Source organism: Nycticebus coucang, chromosome 13 (assembly GCF_027406575.1).
Source record: "Nycticebus coucang isolate mNycCou1 chromosome 13, mNycCou1.pri, whole genome shotgun sequence".
Taxonomy (NCBI): domain Eukaryota; kingdom Metazoa; phylum Chordata; class Mammalia; order Primates; family Lorisidae; genus Nycticebus; species Nycticebus coucang.
This window is the reverse complement of record NC_069792.1, coordinates 58,938,214-58,953,899: the sequence shown is the minus strand read 5'-3', so window position 1 is coordinate 58,953,899 and position 15,686 is coordinate 58,938,214. Positions and strand designations below refer to the sequence as shown.

Sequence of the window (15,686 nt, the reverse complement as noted above, 5' to 3'; positions counted from 1 at the left end):
GACATCTGGGCCCCACAACCAGGGACCTGGATTTAATATTGCCCGCCTGTGCTGTCAGAGATGAGAAACAAGGCTTAGTGGTTCACAAACAGCATATGAAAGCATCCCCAGGAGGGCCTTCTGAAACTCCAGATTGCTGAACCCCACCCACAGAATTTTTGAATGGTAGATCTAGATTGAGGCCCTAAATCTGCTTTTCTACCGAGTTTCTAGGTAATGCAGATAATGCTGAGCAGGCTTCACTTTGAGAACTACTGAGTTAAAGACTCCTTGTAATAGACCTCAACTTCCATGGGAAAAAAAAAAACAACTATTAATTGTATTATTTCAATATCCTTGAACATTTATCTACCAAGGGTAAACTCCTGATGGGAGGGGAGGGGAGGAGTTTCATATTTCTATTCCCATAAATTTTTCAGATTAGTCCCTGTACATGTTTAATACTTTGTAAAGACACATTTGACTCTATCATCACCAAAACTCTTTCTTTCTCTCTTTTGACTCTATCATAGGACAGACACCAGCTGAGTTGCAGTTTCTAAAAGGTCAGCATTTTAATATTACCCTGCAAAGCAATTTTTAAAAGCTTTGGGAAATGTGGAATTCTAAAACAAGGCTTTGGTCCCTGAGTCAATTAAAGATAACCTCTTTTATTCAAGAGATGAGAAATCGGGTGTTTTAGAGTTGAACGAAAGCAAACATGCTCCCAAATTAGATATCTGGACAAAGTAAACTATCAATAGATAAGACAATGGGCTGCTGCCTTTTCCTTTAAGCACGAACTAGTCATGCTCAAAGGAAAAAGGGATGTCTCGTTTTCACAGGATAGCTTAAAGCACTCTCTGCCTACCTCTACCGGAAACAATACAGCCCTTTATAATTAATGCAACTTGAACCAGGTCCAAATTGTCAAACTTAAGTGCAGCCAGCTTAAGACACATGTGTAATGATCAGTAAATTCAGGCAAGTCCTAGAATACATTTCCAAGCAGTAAAATATAATTTCTCTGTTCAAAGCATGAATTCAGGCAAATCTAATAAGCTGACCAAACATGCTTTTCTGCAACCAGACCAAGAGGACAAGTATCCTTTGTTCCACTAGAGAAAGTTTTCCTTTGGAAAGGGAAACGTTTCTGTTTTTTTTTTTTTTTTTAAACACCCTCAGATAAACTTATAGAATATAGTCTTTTGTCTGAGAGCTCTTAAATATATCATCATTCACCAAAATAATTAAGAAAACCGTACGACCCAGTAGAAAAGAGGTTGGAGAGTAGGGTAAAAACGAAGAGGCCAGCGGGGAGCAAGCATTTCCTAGCTCTGCACAGCTCAGAGTATGACCGGCAGCAGATGAGGCCTGTACAGCCAACTCATTCCGCCGGGCTAGGTCCCAAACAGTAGAGAGCAAGCTTTAAGAAAACAAAATCTCATAGGCTAGACAGCCCTCTAAGCTGAAGGAGGCCACGAAGTCGTCTTAGAGTAGTGGCACCCAAACCTTCTGGAAGTTAGAGTCACCTGGGGAGCTCTTACAGCCAGCTGGCCCCCCAACCCCATAGATTCTAATGTAACACCCGAGGTGGGGCAAGCCCAAGGCAGGAACAGCTTTTCAAAGCTCCCCAGGTAAAGGTGACCTGCAGCAAGGCCTGGGAACCCTGGTCTAGATCAGGGGTTCACTATCCAGATGAGAAAGTTAGAGGGAGAAGCTGAGATGTTTCCTCCTTTTACCAAAACACAGCAGCCATAAAAAGAAAAGAGAAAAGAACAGAAAAATTCAGACTCACCTTTTCTGACTTTTCTATCTGGCCAGTGGCACCATCACTCTTCTTTCTGCCTCAGGTTCAAAATCACAAAAGACTATCCTTTCTTCTTTGATCAGCACATCTAATTAGCCATCCATTCCAATCACTGTCAACACTGAGGCTTGGTACAGGCTCTATACAGGCACTTTTCTAAGGGTTTGCTTGATACCCATTAACTAATTAACCCTCACAGCATCTCTAAGAGGTGGCTACTTTGACTGATCTCCTTTCTAAAGGTGTGAAAATAGAAGCACAGAGAGGTTCAGTAACCTCCCTATGTCCTACAGCCTGAAACTGGGAAAGCTGGGATTTAGAAAGGTTCCCATTAATGCTGCCCCTCCATTCTCCTATTACCAGACTAAAGCTTAGAGAGAGAAGTCTTCAAAGCAATATGCTAAATGTAGATAAGGAAATCAGCATCAGTAACCTCAAGTATTATGCCCAACCAATGCAAAGGAGGAGTCTGGCCCTTTATTATTTGGGGCTGTACCCATTAGATTACATTAAATACTTTCACAGCTCTCTTGAAAGATTACAGTCCCATGGCAGGACTATTTAAAGCTAGAAAAACTGAGGATCTAACTTATGCTGGGCTACATAAAATGCAGCCTTGGCAAGTCATACTGTCTAGCAGTTGTGAGACAATTATAGATAATGAATGGAAAATGCCTATCATTGTGCTAGCTACATGGAAGGAGAGCAGTGTAGCAATTTCTAATATTATTACCTTTTGATAAAATTCTTTTCTTAAAAACATCATCCTACAGACTATTTTTTTGAAAAAGCTGACTCAACTATACTGTATTTGTTATGCTAAGATTTCTAAAAGCAGTATTCAAGGGGAAACTATTAGGAGAAAAGTTGAACCTACAATCAACACTGGCAAAAGAACTGGAAAGAAAAGCATTTCTACCTGGGCCACAAGTGCTCCAGACTCTCCTCCTGGAAGGCACTGACATATTTCTAGTATAAAAATTCAAGGAATGCTCTTTTTCCCTCAATCCACAACAGTAGCCTTTCTCCTCCCAGAAAAATGCAGCATTAATTTGTGAGACTTTCGCTTCCAGTCCTGATTCTTATCTCCAGGAAGCTTTAATCTCCTCTTCTGCCTACAAGTCTCCACAATCTTCCTAAGATTTACAAATCAACTTTATTTCAGTCCCTGATCTCTCTGGGTCTTCCAAATCCCAGCACTCTGAGCTCCTTTGATTAGCAAGAAAGTTCATCAACAAGTAAAGGAATTAACTGGACCACAGTTTTGCTGGAAACTGAGAAATGATTTAAACATTACCTTATTCATTTTGCACTAAACAAAGGCACCATACTGATGCTAGAGTGTAACTTACCGCGTATGCTCCATCTGGTATTTCATTTACCAAACATGTACCAGAAATAAGTGTATTAGGTGCTAATCATTAATGTGGGGAATAAAGGAGAAGAAAGAGCCAGAAAAGCAATGTTTTATGGTCAGAAAAAATACTAATAAATCAAATAGCCTAAGCTCAACTTCTAACTCTATCAGCAATTAGCTTTGTGATTCTGGACCAATCACTTAACTACTCTGGAGGTGTTTCCTTTTAAAAGTCAATTCTAGCTCTAAAATCCATTATTAGGAAGTCTGAAAAAGCAAAATCCAAAAGAATACAATGAGAACTGTTCCAAACACTTTTATACTTTTTTAATTACTCAGCTAAGACTATTTGATATTAACTCAACACTTAAGATCTGGTTTTCACCTTTAAGAGCCCAAAGCTTAAACAAAATATGGAGAATCAGACTAGAAATATAAGGTTTCTTTCTGTCTTACAAATCAACAGATTAATCAGTTACTAAACAATCACTTGCTCTTTGTACCTTTTGTAGATTCAGAAGTCTTTCCTTAGGAAAAAGAAAAAAATGTGGAAGTCAAGTGTTTTCAAGTCATCCATAGAATTCTGAAAAGTTCAGAAAGGTTCTATCTTTTTTCTTCTAGGAAAGCAGAGATGTTCCTCCTCAGGGGCTCTTCCTACCCTTGTCAGTTGTAGTTTTTTTGAAAGTTTTGATTGCAGAGATGTACAACTAAACACAAGCAAAAACTGATATGGACTTTATATATAATGCATATGTTAAATATGGACCCAACACATCTTCAATTACCTAAATAAAAATGTAGATAACAGTTGCTTGAAGATAGATACCATGCCATAATTCTTTTAATTTGAAAAAACAACAAAGAGCTTTGTCCTTCATAGATATACAGTAATGTGTGTCAACTGATAAATGACTAACCAAACATAAAGCTTACTTCAATAACTAGTCAGGATAACCACGAATCTAATCAAACCTAATATAATCAAAACATACCACCACTCTTTTTTTTTTATTAGATCATAGCTGTGTACATTAATGCGATCATGGGACACCATACACTGGTTTTATGGACCGTTTGACACATTTTCATCACACTGGTTAACACAGTCTTCCTGGCATTTTCTTAGTTATTATGTTAAGACATTTACATTCTACATTTACTAAGTTTCACATATACCCTTGTAAGATGCACTGCAGGTAGTAATCCCACCAATCACCCTCCCTCCCCCCATCTTTCCCCTCCCTCCCCTCCCTTTCTCCCTTCCCCCTATTCTTGGGTTATAACTGGGACCACTCTTATCTAAATGAGTTCAGAAATGGGACGTGCATGGAGTTAAGATTTGAAATGATTAGTAAACTCAGTGTTCACAATTTAAGGTTTCAATGTTGACATTCTTCAAGCATTTTACAACTATAATCCCAAGTTCTACCACGATTTTCCAGTCTTAACTAAATTTCCAACCTGTATGCAAGTTTTAGCTAAGTATAATCCAGGAAATGTGGGTAATGGGGGAAAGAAAAAGTATAATTCATCATCACACTCAACCTAGTTAAAAAATAAACTGGTCAGAAAATGCATGTCCCTTGGTGTTGAGGGTTAGAATGCAAGTGAGAATCACAAAATATAACCTTACATACACATGTGGACATAATGATTACACATAATGTATTACAAAATCACAAAACTTAAAGCTAAAATAAACATGTTTATTTGACTATGAGTCAGGCTTTGCATTATTAATCGAAGTTTCTAGTCATTACTGATGCTAATCTTTAAAATAACCAAAAAGTAAAATATTATAATACCCAGATTTGAAGAAATAATTTTGAAAGTGGTAAGAAACTTTCCCAAAGTCACGTGCCTTTTAAGTGTTAATACCAGAAACTGAACCCCAATTTATCAAATGCTAAAACACTCAAGGCCATCTCTTGCATTGTCTTAATTAGAGCACAAAACTGAACCTTAGCAACACTAGAACTAGAAGTACATGTGAATTATAATCTATATATGTTATGATCCATCCTTTACTGGGTTGTCACATACCTGTCACCCTTGCAACTAGAAACTGTTGCCTGACAACTCAGTAAACAGTGGCCCTTTGGTTCCTAAACATGTCAAGTGAATTGAGTCACCAGCACAGATGTACTAACTACTGAAGTAAAACTTCAGTTAACTAGAATTTAATTTTATTTATTAAATTTTATATTAACACTTTGATATACTTTTATCAGATGCTTTTCTTTCATCTTTTGAGATGGTCATATTGTTTAATCTCCCTGAAACTGTTAAAAATTGTATTGTTCTTCTATATTAAAGCATCCCTTGGACAAACCCTGCTTGGGCTCATCATTATTCTCTTAATAAGCTACTGTATTCAATTTGATAATATTACGTACTCTATATTTAACATTTTGACATCTATGATAAATGAAACTGGCCCACAGATTTAGTTTTTGTGCTCTTTTTGTCTGATTTTGACATAGAGAAATGCGAACCTCATAAAATGAAAAGAAACAGCTTCCCATCATTCTCCAAGCTCTAGAACAATTATCTCTTCCTTGAAGAATCAGCAGAACTTATTTATAAAACCATCTAGCTCAGGTGCCATTTTTTTAATTGAAATTTTTATAGAGATTAACTGTAGATTCATATGCGTCATAAGAAATAATACAGAGAGATCTCTTGTGTCCTTTACCTAATTTTCCCCAATGGCAATATTTTATAATATTATAATAAATACCACAACAGGGACACCGACATTGATATAATCCACTAATCTTTTTCTAGCTTCCCCAGTTTTACTTGTGTTCACGTGTTTATATATTTACTTCTATACGGTTCTATCACACGTGCAGGGTTGTATGTGCCTATTACTTTTATATACACAGAGTAGCAAAAAATGTATTCACATATTAAGAGATACTATCTATGTCTGAATTTTCAAGGTTGAACTGAAGGTACCATTACTGGTCAAGTGTACCTAGACATGGCATGCACATCCATTTTACCTGCAATTCGTACATTTTCAGGGAATGATCGATTTCACTCCCAACAAGAGCGCTTATGTTGTGTACACATTTTTTTGGCATTCCAGGGTCAAGTCTTACTCCTACAATTGTAAGAGACACAGATTACAATATACAAGATAACAAATGTTATCAGTATATGTTGAGTATTACAATTTTAATACAGTTTTTTCCTTTCTTAAAATGTGTATACATTTTTTGGCAGACTGTGTGTGTATTAACTTTTTCAATATAACCAAGGTCTTTCTGTAGTTTTATATCCAATTTTTGCCTATTATAAAGCATTTCTAAGTTACAAATATCCTTCAAAACCATTTTAATATCTATACAATATTTAATATATGAATTAGAAGCTTTTATTTAACAATTATTCTATTATTATACACTCAGGTTATTTCCTTTTTTTTTAACTACTATAAGTTAGGCTTACGATGAGACTAAATTCTATTAACTGCACATAATCCTTAACTATCAGTACTGTTTGTATTTAACACACCTAAATAATCATAAGAAAAGAAAAATAAACATCAAAATGCTTCATAGGGCCAGGTACAGGTGGTTCCCATCTGTAATCCCAGCACTTTGGAAGGCTAAGTCAGGAGGATCACTCAAGCCCAAGAGTTTGAGACCAGCCTCGACAACATAGTAAAACCTCATTTCCATAAAAAATTTAAAAAAGGCTCAGTGCCTATAGCTCAGCAGCTAGGGTGCCAGGCACATATACCAGAGCTGCTGGGTTCAAACCCAGCCCAGGTCTGCCAAACAACGACAACTATAACCAAAAAATAGCCTGGCGTTGTAGTGGGTGCCTGTAGTCCTAGCTACTTCGGAGCCTGAGGCAAGAGAATCACTTAAGCCCAAGAGTTGGAGGTTGCTGTGAGCTGTGACACCACAGCACTCTACCAAGGGTGACAAAGTGAGACTCTTCCCCCGCACCAAAAAAAAAACTTAAAAAAATTAGGTGGGCATTGTGGTACATACCTATATTCCCAACTACTCAAGAAGGCTGAGGTGGGAGGATTGCTTGTATCTACGAATTTAAGGCTGCAGTGAGGTATAATCACACCACTGCACTCCACATGGACAACAGGGTAAAATATTGTCTCACAAAAACAAAACTTTCATAAAAGAGCATGTTTACTGCATTTTATGAAATTTTTCATAAAATAAATTCAATGGTAGAGGAAAAAATATGAAAACATTTAATCTTTAATAACACATTTCTATAGTTTGAAGTCCAAGACCACAGATTGGTCATCACATCTCTGGCTGCATGCTTGTGGGCCTCACCAGTGATGTGAAATTCAAATGCAGTGTCTGAAAAGATTTAAAGGCGGTGGTGCCTGTGGCTCAGTGGGTAGGGCACTGGCTCCATATACGGAGGGTGGCAGCTTCAAACCCAGCTCCAGCCAAACTGTAACAAAAAATAGCTGGGCATTGTGGCAGGCGCCTGTAGTCCCAGCTACTCAGGAGGCTGAAGCAAGAGAATCGCCTAAGCCCAGGACTTGGAGGTTACTGTGAGCTGTGATACGACAGCACTCTACTGAGGGTGATAAAGTGAGACTCCATCTCTTAAAAAAAAAAAAAAAGAAAGAAAGAAAGAAAGACAAATGAAAGGATTTAAAGGCTTCTCTCAGTCCCTCCAATTCTTTGACATACTCAAGAAATACATGGGCGGTGCCTGTGGCTCAAAGGAGAAGGGCGCCAGCCCCATTGTACCGGATTTGGCGGGTTCAAACCCAGCCCCAGCCAAAAACTACAAAAAAAAAGAAAAAAAGAAAGAAAGAAATACAAACATTCACAGTTCTATTTCAGCAATGTTCCTTCATATTCAGAGGCCAAGAGTCATCTAAGCCTTGTTACTAAAGCTAATGCTGCCTTAGAAACAGACTTACCAAAATGCAATCAAGAGTTAAGACCTGAAGCTTAAATGATTAGAAAGAGAAATTTCATCCATTTCTGCCTTAAAAAATACAAATACCCTCTTTCTACACCTCCAGTTCCCCCATGTTCATTCTCCATCCCTGCCACCCAATTCTAGACGATCAGTAGCATGCCAGCACATGCCCCAGACCTCTCTCTTCCAGTTTGCTGGAATCTGAACCCAGCTGCAGCAAGCCGGAGAAAGCATGAATCTGCACACTGCAGATGTGCAGGAACTTCACCTCCATGTCTTGTTTATTTTTCGCACCCACCCTGCAATGTTGACAAGACTGAGTTCCAGAGGTGTCAAAACTGGCAAATCAGCCCAAGTGCACCGGGGCTAGAATATTCCATACAACCTAGACCCATATGTACTGACTTTGTGGTCTTCATTGCAAAAATGAGGTGCCCCAAGGGGGCTGGCCCACCGTGGACTGCCCCAGCCCAAGGGGACTGCATCAACAGGTGCTCACCCAGCTCCAGATCTAAACTCAGCACTGCACAGAGGCCAGGGGCAGAGAAACATGGTCCCTTTTCTCAGCATCGATCTTGATGCCAGAGAAAACTGACCTCTCTAGAATGTCAGAGGGCCAAGAGACCTTAAAGAACATTTTATATTGCTCCCTCATTTCAATGCCTAAAAACAAGAGGCCAAGAGAAGGAAGAAAAAAAAAATTCACTGCCTTCTGTGTCTCCAACACCATTCCCATTTCCTCAGTTTAATCTCACACAGTCATGTTATAAAAGCATTCTTAGGTCCAGTTTACACACGTATATATTTTTTAAATGACTTGGAGCTTTATTATCTTGCCCAAGTTCTGACACATTAAGTGGCAAATTACCAGTATTTGAACCCAAATTTGTTTACCTCTCAAGCTCTCTATGCTATTAGCCTAGCTATTGTCAAGGCCCTAGCAGTAATACAGAATAGCCTGAAGTTAATGGGTAACACTATGATCTAGAGTAGCCATTCCCAAGTGCGGCTGATTCATCAGAATCAGCTTAGATGATTTTTATAAGTACAGATTCCCCCACACCCCTACCCCTATTCAGGCTTTAGAATGTGCAGGTCTGCAATGAAGCCTGAAATTTGTATTTTTACATACTTCCAGTGATTCTGATCATCAGTCTGCCTGACTATTCACAGAAGGATTAAAGAAAAATGGGGGCCTGGATCAGCTATGAAAAGCTATTTGGAGCTTGGATTTAATCAACAGAATTTAAAAGAAGAAACAATGAAGCAGTGGCTATGTCCAGGAGTGTTCGTGACAGTGACACCAGTCAGCCAGGGCTGAGAGACAACGTGATGGAGAGTGACCAAGAGGATAACTACTAGGAAGGAGTTCTAATAAGGAGCAGCTGATACATCTGGCAGAGCCATACAGACCCCACACCATACCAATGACACCCAGTGCCTTTTGGACCATGAGCACCAGGATCAAAGTGGCAGAGGAGAAACCAACAGCAGCCAAGCGTATGGACTGGGAATGGCAATTAACAGGCTACTAACAGGGAAGCACAAGCTGGCAAATCCTCAAGAAAGAAAAAAGCTGTTGGGAAAGCTATCTGGATCACCAGAATGCAAGCCTAAGTCGGGCAGACGGGAGTGGGAAGAAGGAGCTTGACTCACTGCTTTATCTCAAGCACCTAGTAGCTGCTTAATAAATATCTGTGGGACAAACGCACAGGAGGGTTTTAGAGGCTGGACACAGAAGTCAACAAAGATGAATGAGTCAAGGATTTCTTTGAGATTCAAATCCCAAGGTCCAGAATGAAAACACAGTACTGTCCCATGACAGATTTCACAATAAAATAAAACAGTACTGGGCAGCACCTGTGGCTCAGTGGGCAGGGTGCCGGCCCCATATGCCAAGGGTGGCGGCTTCGAACCTGGCCCTGGCCAAACTGCAAAAAAATAAATAAATAAAAAATAAAACAGTACTGCACAGTTGGCTTTAGAAGTCAGAGAACAGTAGTTTGTTTTCAGCAAAGGCTCTTCTTCATTACTTCTAGCTTTTCTCAAAGACTTTTACTTTGGCTTTTAAGTCAATGAAAGAATTAGATGATTCTGAGATACTGGAGTACGCTGTCAACGGTGGCAGGAATGGCAGGTCTTCTGACTTGGGAAGAAGGAAAGAATGGGCAATCCTTTTGATTTTTGGCAGTGAAGGAAGGATAATCTAATGAGAATCTAAATTCAGATGGCATTTCTCACAGGCCCTACTGGATCACTGCCAACAGACATGCCAACAGCACAGTGGCTTGACTGGACTTCCTATAAACCTTAATGACAGAACTGTTCCAGCTCTGGATGGCTGAGTCAGCCTCAGGGGCCTCGCCAACCTAAGGAGACTCCAAACCACCTCTAATTGGCCAATCAGATCTCTGGGTCCTTGAAAACTAGCCCTGCCTAGGGAAAAAGTAGCTCACCTCTTAAAATCCTTTCCAAACTAATGATTACCCAAGGCACCATTTGAAAGATCGTGTTATACAATCCCTAACAGGCTGCCCTTCAAATGGCAGATACCATCAAATCTAGATAATGCCAGATCTCAGAAGCAGGAGTTGAAAGGCATGTTAAAATTCCTTCTTGGACACTTCATGTTCAGTAAGCCTGATCTTGTAAGATCTTTCCTCTTAAATGATGTCTACCTACTGCTAATATCCAAGTGAGAGAGAAAGAGAAAGAGCCCTGGTAATCTGTTTCATTAAGAGAAAGAGCCCTGGTAATTTGTTTCATTACCAGAAACTATATACACACACACATTTTCAAAATATCTAATCACACACTGTGTGTGTGCGTGTGTGTGCGTGTGTGTGTGTGTGTGTGTGTGTGTATAATCGGAAGATAGGGTCTTGCTCCGTTGCCTGGGCTAGAGTTCAGTGGTGTTAACTCCTGGGCTCAAGCTATCTTCCTGCCTCAGTATACTGAGTAGTTGGGACTACAGACATGTACAACCATGCCCAGCTAATTTTTCTATTTTTTGCAGAGATGGACTCTCACTATGTTGCTTAGGCTGGTCTTGAACTCTTGGCCTCAAGCAATCCTCTTGCCTCAGCCTCCCAAAGTGCTAGGATTATAGGCATGAGCCACCAGGCCCAGCCTCCAAACTATATATTTTTTTTTAAAACTGCAAAAGGTTCTGTGATTTCAGTTTTATTCCCCTTCTACTGCAAACTTTCCAGGGCTGCCCTTCATAATATACCAAGAATTAATCCATTGGTTCAAATGACTTGACGGTTTTCTTTTAGTTTACAGACATCTAAGTATGTTTATAAAATTTCCGTAATTCAAAATGCTTCCTTTTCTTAAACATATTTCCAGTTCGAATCATGTGTTTACAACAGTCTGCAACATATTACTTCTTAAGATAAACAGTCATGTAAAAAATGGATAGGAAACCAGCAACATATCACTGCTGCCACACTCAGTCAGACTTTCCCCTTGCCCAGGGGTTCCCGCAGGGAAAGTCTTAACCTGCCAGTGGAAAGTATGAATGGATCACTAGGAACAGGCTTTCCCTGCCGTCTCTAGCATCCATAAAGAAAGGACTGCCAGTTCCTTTTCACAGGCAGCTTTGAGCCTCAGTCCCTGAGAACCTCTTTTTTTCCCCCAGAGCTAAGTATAAAACTCAAGAATTCACTAACTACAGGCATTTTTCCTTTCTTCCCTTTAAAAAGGGCTTTAAACACAGATCAATACTTCTAAATCCCAGGAAACAGTTGCCGTTTTCAAATTAAAATGCAAAGTACTGGAAATAATATTCTATAATGGCTAAATTTTTAAAAATTAAGTATTTCAAATTCATGTATATTTATGTTGCTATACATGAAACAAATAAAGACTGAAAAGCAATTTAAATGGACGGTTGGCCATTGTGGGCCTTGAAACAGCTTCTATTCAGAAAGACTGACTCAACTGCCTAACAAAGGCTCTCTCCAATCTCCAAGTTGACATTTTCAAAATATCTAATCACCCTTTTGAATGATATTCCAATTACCCAAAACAGTGTCTACCACAATGAAGAAGTTCACTTGGAAGGCGTCCAATTCTGGTTTGAAGTGAGAAATATTAGAACCCCAAAGATACACGTTCCAGGGGTAAGATGTCACCAGGGATAACAGGTATAGTTCAGCCAAAAAACTTCCTTATGAAGGACTGTCAGAATTATGCAAAAACCCAGAGGGACGGAAGATAGAATCTTTGTCCAGAATACCAAGACAGTAACATTTCCTAGCAAATCCTTAAACAAGAATCAGAAAAGAAAAAAAAATAAAAAATAAAAAAATAAAGTCCTCTTTAACCCTGTACATTTTTTAGGCAAGCTTCTCTTGAAATGTACTAGATAAAGTTGTCCCTTTGCCCTGTTTTGCAACAAGATGAGCAATAATGTTGTTCTGAAATAAACACAGAATCGCTCCCTTTTTGTGCCCAACATGCTAAAGTTCATAACTGGCTGGGAGATTACTAATTCCAAAGGATTAAACCATCATTTGTCAAAGACAAATACTGATAAGGCTCAGAGGTCTATTTTACAGCCTGAGTAAACAACCAGTACTCACCCAGTCTGTACAGTTTCCAATTCCACCTGCTTTCCAAACTCAAGCAACGTATAACACACACAGAGACTCCCATACTTAGTAAAAGTGCCCATCTGCTGCTCACTGCCAAAGAGTTTTCCCAGTCCTAAATTTGCTTCAATTCAAAAAAAAAAAAAAAAAAGGAGGGGGGACTCACAAAACCATCTAAAATTGATATAAATTGTCTTGGAAGAAACAGTTCAATTAATCAGAAATGGACACACTTAGTGGCAAAGTGAGGGAACGTGGGACCAGAAGGCGCAGAAATATCGCACTCCCTAAACCAGACCCCAGAGGGCACCGGGCTGTCGGAGGAATCGGGGTGCTGGGATTTCCACCTGGCGGGACAGAGTTCCCAACCACCAAGTAGGGGCAGCCGCCGCTGAGGAGGCCAGGAGGCAGTTCCCTTTAGAGGGCGCTCATTGGGCGACGTAGAGAAACGAGCAAAGGCCCCAGAAATGCGACCCAAAGGAGAAATCAAGTTCTCACTGCCAGGGCGTAGGGGGAAAGCTGGGTCCCCGCAGCCGGCCCCGCCAAAGCGAGACTCCTCCGGGCCTCGGAGCGTCCCTCCAGGGCCAGAGAGCGCGAGCGCGGCGGAGTGGAAGATCCGCTCCACGGCACCAGGCCGAGCGTGGTGTCACATGCACCCCCGCCCGGCCCTGCCCGCCGCACTCCAGTGCAGTCGGTATTAAAATGTCGCCCCAGGAGCACGACTGGGATTCCAGCGGCCCGCGCCCCAGCATTTCAGGCACGTTCCACGCACCCTCCGCGTCACCCTGCGGGACCTCAGCCTGCGTTTTCACGCAGTGTCGGTTATCTCGCCCCAGACTCAGGGATCATCAAACAATAGAACTTGAGCAAACTTTTCTCTCCCGACACTCGCGAATGTCTCAAATCTGGGCCCCATCTCCCCCCCAACCCCCGTGCAATGTGCATTCTGTCGACTAAGAAAGCTGACGTGGAAAGATGGTGTACGGAGCCAGGGTCCCCAAAGTTTCCAGGTCATCCCAGGGACTCGGAGAGCGCGCAGAGCGAAGCTGTTCTCTCGCGGGTCCTACAGGGGCTCCCTCTCCGGCCACCTTTCCCCCCTCTGACCCTGCCGGACCACGAGGCAAGACCCCCACCTCCACCCCACGAAGGTGAAAAAGTTGGGAGTGACTTCAGGGGCCTCAGTGGTTAGACAAAACTGTAATTCCCGTGTCCGCATCCCTGGGGACCGCTGAGCAATTCCAGCTAGCAGTGCTTTACGAAGGAAGGGAAGGGAAGGGGTAAGGGGATGAAGGACTGAGCGCATTTGTCCCGGCAGAGCCCCGGGTTTCAGTGCCGTGAGAAGGGGTCCCCCAGGTGGCGCTCCTTAGTCCCACGCGGGCACCGCGGGCTCCACTCGTGGCTTCCAGCACCCTAAACCGCGCGCGTCCCCCACCTAGCTCACTCACCGACTCCGCCGACACGCAGGCCACCAAGCCCAAGGTGAGCAAGATCCACGCGCGCCGCATATTCCCCAGGGATCGGCTGCTCCCAAACGCCGTTTGCCTGCAACCAGGATGAAACGAAGCCTCCTTGCCTAGCGCTCGGCGCAGCTCGCGCAGAGGAATTCCGCGCGGGGTAATCGACTGCAGAGACTGCGGCTCCGGCTGGAGGGCTCGGGTAGGGGCTCGGGGGCGCCGGCTTCCTCCTCCCGGGCCTGCTCCCGCCGCCCGCGGCTGCGCCCGGGGGACTCAGCGCCTTCTCACTTGTTGGTTTCTGCACTCCCGGCGCGGAGTTGGGGCTCCGGGGAGGCTGCTCCCTGGAGCTCTTCTTGCTCTACTGTGGTTTTACTCCTCCGCGGACTCGTTCCCGGGTTGCGGTTCAGTTCCTGATTTTAAGGGATAAATTCGGTGGCTTGAAAGGGAGCTGCAGCAGAAGTTTGGGGGCAGAACGGCGGGGGCGCGCGATCCGCGCGGCTGGAGCTCCGGGAGTAACTGGAGAGAAGCGCGTCCGAGCGGGGCTAGTGGCTCGGCGGCAGCGCCCCTCCTCCTCCCGCCCCGCCGCCTCCCTCCCAGGGTCCTCCCCCTCCTCCTCCTCTTCCTCCGGTTCCCTGCCTCCTCCCACCCGAGCCTGCTACTCCGGGCTCCTCCGGGCGACTGGCGAGAGGAGGCGGCAATGTGACTCCCAGATAAACCCGGGAGAAATTCCTACGGGATTACACCCCGATTGGCAGCTCCGAGGACCAGTGGGCGCCGGAGGCTCTGCGCTGTGGCTGCTCTGGGTCTGCTCCTCCGCAAACCAGTGCGCATTCATTTTCCTGCTCCCGTTTTCCCCTTTCTTCCTCCCTTTCCTCTCTCTTCCTTCACGCTGTTTTCTTCCTTATTTTCTTTTTCTCTTTATCTTTGTCTTGATGTTTCACTTTTCTAGAGAAAAAAAGAGTGGTGAAGAAACGAGAGGCATGTTTAGCGTGGGGAATTAGACCAGTAGAATGAAACCGTTTCGTGAATTGAAGATGCCTTTAAGCAATGTAAAGTGTTCATAAATCGCCAGTTGATGAAAACTGCATTTAAAAAGAAAGACAAGAAATGTAGTAAATGTGTGGCAAGAATATTTTCCGTGCTTCTGAATCCCTCCACCACATCCCCCAAATTAAAGGGAAGAGGAGGAAGGTTCCTATAAACCCAAACTACAGCAGTTTCAAAGCTCATAATTTCAGTTAGGGCTTAAATACCGTTTCTGCCCCACACATGGTTTATGCCCCAAAGGCATTTTGTAAGCTCCATTCCAGCATAGAGGTGTTAACGTTTGAAAGGTACAAATAGGGTAACTTGATGATTGGATCGAGACCCTGAATAATAATAGATTTAAGAGAACTTCAAAGAAAAGAAAGATAAATTTCTAGTTTGAAAAAAATAATGAACATGTTTTTCCTGAATGGAAGTAACTAATCTGAAATATTTTGTTATGAAGTTACTTTTTTTTCCTTTCAATTCAATGTCAATGGCATACTGTAGAACATGGCACTGCATATTCCCTTCCTGTT

General features: G+C 42.3%; 1 protein-coding gene across 1 annotated transcript in view; it reads right to left on the bottom strand.

Annotated features, from left to right (window-relative positions):
* SDC2 (syndecan 2) overlaps positions 1 to 14,797 on the bottom strand; it is a 133,895-nt gene extending 119,098 nt beyond the window's left edge. The window contains exon 1 of the mRNA XM_053558359.1: positions 14,113 to 14,797. Coding sequence (XP_053414334.1) covers positions 14,113 to 14,172 — 60 coding nt within the window. The 5' untranslated portion in view covers positions 14,173 to 14,797. The remainder of the gene's footprint in view (positions 1 to 14,112) is intronic.
* Positions 14,798 to 15,686: the final 889 nt, after the last annotated feature.